The sequence below is a fragment of the Solanum verrucosum genome, unplaced genomic scaffold (assembly GCF_900185275.1).
Source record: "Solanum verrucosum unplaced genomic scaffold, falcon-dt-bn FXZP01000277.1, whole genome shotgun sequence".
Taxonomy (NCBI): domain Eukaryota; kingdom Viridiplantae; phylum Streptophyta; class Magnoliopsida; order Solanales; family Solanaceae; genus Solanum; species Solanum verrucosum.
Window position 1 is genome coordinate 307,135 of NW_026019945.1, and position 7,729 is coordinate 314,863.

At 28.9% G+C, this 7,729-nt stretch overlaps 1 protein-coding gene across 1 annotated transcript; it reads left to right on the forward strand.

Moving 5' to 3' along the window:
• Positions 1-1,871: 1,871 nt before the first annotated feature.
• LOC125809194 (NAC domain-containing protein 21/22-like) lies at positions 1,872-7,270 on the forward strand. Its single transcript, XM_049488856.1, has 3 exons — positions 1,872-2,335; positions 4,629-4,912; positions 6,492-7,270. Exons 1-3 carry the CDS (start codon positions 2,149-2,151, stop codon positions 7,065-7,067), a joined length of 1,047 nt encoding a protein of 348 aa, XP_049344813.1. The 5' UTR covers positions 1,872-2,148; the 3' UTR covers positions 7,068-7,270.
• The last annotated feature ends 459 nt before the right edge of the window (positions 7,271-7,729 follow it).

The window sequence follows — 7,729 nt, forward strand, 5'->3', positions numbered from 1 at the left end:
CACGCCCCCCAAAATTAATCATTATTGTTCTTTTGAAAAAGATGGTCAATTGTGGACAAATTTAGATTACCAATGGAAAGAGGACTTACTATTGAAGGTAAAAAAAAAATGAAGCAAAATCGGATCCAATCAAAAAAATGTGGACTTTCAAAGTGAAATGGGCTCCAAATCCAAATGCTTAATGGTGCCAAAACAGGTCAGTCCAAAAACGTCATGCTTTCAATTGGCACGTCACAAAACAGTTTAGTACAATGGGTGGGCCTTTTTTAATAGTAATCTGAAAGAAACCTCAATTTCTAGATGGTGGCTAAAATCTGGTTCGGTGCCAACTCCCTCTTGCCGTTCGGTGTTTGATATTTGTAGCAAGAATCTGATAAATTAGAATTTGTTTTGTATAAGATTTACAATAATAATAACAATGGTATATTTAATATAATTATATATGTGAATTTGAAGAAAATAGAGTATATGCAGATTTTACCCTATTTTATGATTTGTGAAATTAAAAAAATTGTTTTGAAAGTAATTAATATATAGTATATATAAAAGTAAATTATACATAACAAGAAATAGAGAAATCATTACATGATAGTCTGAAAATGAACAATAACAACAACAAAATAATGTACTAACGAAAGCAAAACCAACAACAAATAGTAACAGAAATTAAAGGATAAGAAACTATGAAGCTAGTACTAATGAATGATACTAATACACAAGGAGAAACATCTATGGTGCACCAAACCTATCCCAGAATGGAGCAAGAGAAGACATAACTTCCTATTAACTTTCTACGATAATCTTTGACGATTTCTTACAAAAACCTACTCCTAATTTAAAATAGAGAATTTCTATCCATTTCGGGGCAATCTTCTAACTTGTCTGAACCGTTTCAAGTAATCCTATAAGATTTATCTCTCAACATAAACTGATTTATTAGCAAGTGGTAATAAGAGAGATATAATAAGCACACCTTCATTCGATGACAACACCAAAAATTCATTCAAAAATAAATAAATTATGTCAAGAGGATTCGACAAGTAATATATATATCCAAAAAAAAATAAATTATCTTATTTATATCATATAATTTTTATGAAAAAGCTGGACTATATTTATAAAGGATTAATCTGAAAGAACTATTTTACCTTCTCAAGGTAAAAATGTTATAAATTTATGTACACGTTATCTTTCACATACCGCATTTATAAAATTATACTGAATGTATTATTATTATTATGTCGTGATTTTGGATTATATTTACAATTGGCCAAGAATGGATCTAAGTTCCGAACAAGTAGGCAATGACTCGGTTATGAAAGAACACGTCAGCAAATAGGCAACCATTGGTGAGCCACGTCATCATCATACGTGAGGCAAAAGAATCCTCTTCGAAATTCAAACCACACAAATATCTCTTTTATATTACACGGAATTATTGGTTGACTTATTTACCACTTGATTTTATTTAGTGAAAATTAAAAAATAAAAAATATCAAAAGAATGTATTTTCCTACTAATTACCTACTCAAGAGAAATAATAATAGGTCCTCAACACTAAAATCTACTATTTTATATGACATATTCTTTTCCTTTTTGTATATTCTAAAAATATGACACATAATATTTTACTATATTAAGAAATAAAATTAGTTTCTCTTCTTAAACTCAAAGGTCGTTGTTGGATGTTTTTTTATACAATTATCTAAATTTTAAAATTCTCCTTTTATTTTTGTGATATACCTTTATTAACTAGCCACCGAAACATCACGATATATGTAAATTAAATCATAATATTTTATATATTTCAATAGTTTTTATTTCTTTATAAACTTTGCGTCTAGTCAACGTAGATAGATATAACTTTTTTTGTAAGTTTTATTAGCTACGTATATATAGATATATGATTAAAAGTCTTTTTTTCTTAATTAAATTTTATTTCAGTTCAAATACCGTAATATAAAATAGTAATAAAATTAGACATGGGGACTATAATAACTAGTGGTTATATATAGATGAACTAGAGTATCATTTTAGTGATGTTATAGGGAAATCTTATATCTTTTTATCAACCACCTCCCCTTAGACTTTCAGACACTTAATTCTCCTCTTTCTTTTTCTTCTTTTTTCTTTCATTTCTTTTCAAAAATGAGTAACAACAGCTGCTTGAGCATGGTGGAATCCAAATTACCACCAGGATTTAGATTTCATCCAAGAGATGAAGAACTTATTTGTGATTACTTAATGAAGAAAGTTGATCAATCCACAGACCAACAACAATACCCTCTTCTCATTGAAGTTGACCTCAATAAATCCGAACCTTGGGAAATTCCTGGTACGTTTGTATTTCTTATAGAGAATCTCCTAATTATTTCAGAGACTCAGATTTATTTCATTCACATCTTAAATATTAAGGGTGTTGATTTTTTATTTTTATTTTTATTTTCAATTGATCACATACTTCTATGGTATATTATTGATCAAGAGTTCTTGATTATTATTTTTCTATATGATTTTTTGTTTGTGCCACATAGTTGGGTTGTGGATGAAGTGATAGCTACCGGATTGGTCCAAAGTTTTCATTTTTTTGTTACTATTTTTTGTGGATAAGAATATCATACACTGCTAATAATAATTGTGATTAGTCTTAATTAGAAAAAAAAATAAAATTGTCTTCTTCCTTAGCGTTAACACTTAACAATTTTAACTTCCTTTATCCTTATTTGTTTGTTCACACTGCGTATGTTAAACGCTCTCAAAGTATTTCCACAATATAGCTGGACTTTCCTGTCTATAACCCAAAGTCTTTAATTTAAATTTTCAAAATAAGTAACCACAGAACATTTATTAGCATGGTCCTCCTGCTTTATTTCTCTAATCTTTTTTTTTTTAATAGAAGAAATTAACCATCACATAATAATAATGAACACTTTTTGCTAAAAAATTATATTAAATCTATAGAATTAACCATTTTTTATTTATTTATTTATATGTATAATAGACGTTAAATTCTCTTTGTAAATTCTGATCAATTGTATTCATAGAGAATAATATTTTTGGATATGTGAGTGATATATGAGATATATACGAATTAATGGTTCTCATAAGGTTTCTCATTCAATTAACTTTTGTAGTAATTGACAGTATTGGCATATTGTGTTGAACCAAAAGATGGTGAAAGCGATAGAGATTAATGCAAATATTGATCCATTAACATACAACATGTCATATATATCTCTTAAGTGACCATCTATCTATCTGGTGACTTGTCTCAACCACAAGCGTGTACATTTATACTCCAATTTAGAGAAAATTAAGTACAATTAATTCTGGTCATAACTTTACCCCGTGTAATTTTAAAGCTATCTTGTCAACATCCTCAATTTTTCTTTTGTCTTGATGGGTGTCTCGATCAGTTTACATCTATCTTGATTAATTTTATTGGGTATGTATCTTCAGGGATGGATTAAGGGTGGTGAGAGCGGATTCTCGAAAACCCAATTACATTTGTGTAGATCATATATTATTTTGAGAAATATTTTAAATATATAAGTGACGTTAGTTGGGAACTCAATAACAAAGTAGTCACTTGGTCCAACAATAGAAATGAAATTGCCACCCTCCTTAATGTGGGTTCAATTCCCTCTTCTTTTATTCCTGCTCTACCCCATCGGGGGATCAATAGAGTTCTCACTTACCTTTCTGTATGACTAAAATCTTCAACCTACCGGCTGATGGCGGGGTATGATTCCTCTTATACACGTATAATAAAGTTCTATTATTTTTTATTTGTTTGAAATTAGCTAAGAACTCATTATAAACTTCAAAATATGGATCCATCTTCGTATTTTTCTGATACATATATTAATAAAAGATAGCATATACCTAATGAAATTAATCGAGCTATTTATGATAATATTTTGGAGATAGCAAATATATGTCCAATGAAATTAATCGAGCTAACTCTGCCACCAAAATTGGTCACCTAGCTAGTAATTTTTGGCGTCGACTTAATTCCTTTATTGTAAGAATATAATTCTTTCTTTTACATTTCTATTTTCAAAGGAACAGTAATATACACTATACATCTAGGTTCTTTGAACTTTAAATTTCCCCATCAACATCTTTTACCTAAGCCATTTGCATAAATATGGCCCTCCAATAATTAATTATCTCCATTTTTGGATAGAGATTTTAGCACTTAACCCATGCATAAAAGTTACTTTTATGGACAAAAAATGAGTGAGTCATGGTGGTGCCACAAATAATGGCCATTTTTTCAAAAATAAAACAGGTCCCCTTCCCTTTTTATCATCATCTTCTTAATTTTCGATAATAGTACTATGAAATTGACATATTCCTTTTTCCTTTCATTTTCTCATCCTTTTATTATTTTTTTCTTATGCTACTCAATCCTATCTTCTTTTGATACTTCATGATGCATGCCACTTTGAAACTTACTAGAAACAATTAACCAAAAAATATCATATTGAACTATGTAATCATCTCATTTAAACGTTCAAACTATTAGAGAACATATTTTTTATTATTATGTTGAATTGTGGAGTACCTTAGCTAAAAGATTAAAATGTTTAACTAATTAATCATACTATACATAATATTTACAGAAGTGGCATGTGTTGGAGGCAAGGAGTGGTACTTCTACAGCCAACGTGACCGAAAATACGCGACGGGGCTCCGAACAAACAGAGCCACCGTATCTGGTTACTGGAAAGCCACCGGAAAAGATCGTGCAATAATCAGAAAAGGAAGTCTTGTAGGAATGAGGAAAACCCTAGTTTTCTATCAAGGAAGAGCCCCAAAAGGAAGAAAAAGTGATTGGGTTATGCATGAATTCCGCCTTGATGAAGGTCCCCTTAGTAACATTCGTCCTCAAATTTCTTCTCTCAAGGTACACAACTTTTTTTACTATGAGCTCAAATATTAGTAATTGAGTTCTGAATTTAATACTATAGATATATATACATGTATGATTAATTTTTTTTATTCAAATAGTAAGTGTTCATAAAATATCATTTTCTCTAAGCGAAAACATGTACAATTAATTATCTTTGGAGTATATATGCTTAGAGAATATTATATCATATAGTACATACATAAAATTCTATATATATTCAACAAAAAAATTGTATAGGTAAAAAAAAAAAAAAAAAAGTGAACTAGTTCTTCTTTGGTCATACTTTTGCCGATAAAAGCATCATTTTGACGACTTGAAGCATTTAGGTCCATAAAAAGTTCATTAATTATTATACTAAGAAAAAAAAAAATATCATAAAACTATAAAATAAATAAAGTAGATAAAAGTAGTTTTCAATTGAGAGAACTGTCCATTCATATATTTAAAAAATAAATAAATTTGATTTGAGAAACTGTGAAATAAGCATGAATTTAATTTGTCGTTATGAAAAATACAAGTATGTGGCTGTACATAATAAATGACAGTTCATATATATTTATGGCCCAAGATGATGAATTTAATTATCTAAATTATCCTTTTCTCTTGGCCTACTTATATTATACAATTGATTAATCCAATCGCTATAAATGCGGTTAAGTTCTTCTTGGAATCTTATTTAATATTCAACTGTAAACATCATTGGAAGTTTCTTCTATCATTTTAAGAATATGGTTTTATGAGTTATGACAAATATGTGAACTATTTTATCTTTTAAAAACTGTATTGGTAGTTGACCAACTTATAACAACTACTTTATGCAAAAGGTTAATACCTTAGTCATTTCACTTTTAGGAATTATATATTCACTATATATATCACAATAATAATAAATCTAGTATAATTTTACGTGAAGTTTGGAGAAGATAGAATATACAGTTACTTAATTAACCTCTATCTTTGTGGGATAGTCTTTGACTAGATATAAACTTTAAACGTTAATTTAAATTATATATGGAATAAGTAGTAGCTAGGAAATATAGTAGAACATTATTGTTCTAATTTGATTAATGAATTTGATTCCTTGAAATCCTTGAAAGATTTGTAAACCAATGTATATACTATTATTAAATTATGTCAAATTTTGTGAGACAGATCTAGCACAATTATTGCGATATAATATGTTACTAATCAGTGCTACTTAATGATTAAAAAATATCTCATGACTCTTTCACAATCTATGTTTAATCAGAATAAATTCCATTTTTCATGTTTTTTTTAAGATAACAACACAACCTAATTACCTAATCCCGTTGTCCTTGACCACGTCACGTTATTTCAGAAAAATAAACATTTTTTTTCTCATAAAGCATTAATTAATTACTTGGTGATAATGAATATTGTTAAAATTCATTTAGTATTATCCATATTTATGAAATTAGTTCTTTCATTCAGTATACTATTTTTACTTTGTAATTACAATTTAACGGACTATAGTATAAAGATTATTATTCTTTTCTTAATTTAGTTATATATTGTATAAAAGTTAAACAACTTTCTCATTTTCCTGAAACAGGAGGATTGGGTATTATGCCGAGTATTTCACAAGAACAAGGAATTACTTGCTACCAAGCAAGGAATTGGAAGCAACAACATATACTACGATAACGATACAATAAGTTCTTCATCTCTACCACCATTAATGGATCCTTATATTACTTTCGACCAAATAAACCCTAACAACAATATCAATATGAATGAATTATATTATGAGCAAGTGCCCTGCTTCTCCATTTTCACCCCCAACCAAACTTTCACTAGCTCCCATAGCCACCACCTCCCAGCCACCACAACCGCCATCGGATCTACCCCTATCACCACCACATACGGTGGTTTTCCAGCTGATATTGGAAATTACCTAAATGCCACTGCAACATCCTCTACGTGTGATAACAAAGTAATTAAAGCTGTTTTAAGTCATTTGAGTACCAAGAATAATATTATGGAAGGTAATAGTAATAACAATATTATCGATCCTGCCCAAAATATTGTGAATATAAAAGGAGGAAATTCACCTAGCTTTGGTGAAGGAAGTTCTGAAACTAGCTTTTTATCTGAGGTGGGATATCCTACAATATGGAACAATTATTGATTTTTGAGAGAATTATTGAAAATATTGTACTTAGATGTGGGATATGATATATGGAAAGTCTTGTTTAAGTTGTTAGTTTCATATTGTAATCTTTGATATATTAGATTAGAATAATATAAGTATACTAGATTTTCCAATACATGTATGCATGTTCCAATAATGATATTTTCCTAGTGGTTAATGTATATAATTGTCTCCTAGATTGGAATAATTTCTCCATATCATTGTCATTTTTTTATTGCATTCATCTTCATCTTGTAAGCGATATCGATACTTGAAAGTGAATAAATCACTATAATGATTAGTGGTATCATTTTTAATTTTTACTTATTATAAGTATCTAGTGTTCGTATAGTAAAAAAATTCAATGAAATAGTATATTCGCCGTCCTTGTCCATTCCCAGATTAAATAACTTTTGATATAATGATTTCTTCTGAAATATAGTATACATATATTCTAGTGGAATGGCGAAAATGACTCTATAACAACTGGTTTAATCAAATTAAAATGTATGACTACGCTACTAGTGGGGAAAAAGTGTAAATATCTGATGTATTTTATTTTATTTTTCTTTTTTGGCGGGGGGAAGGGGGGTTACTGTACTTCCTCTGAACATTGGGGTGCCCTAAACAATTTTAAGTTATTGTTCATGAATTTGATC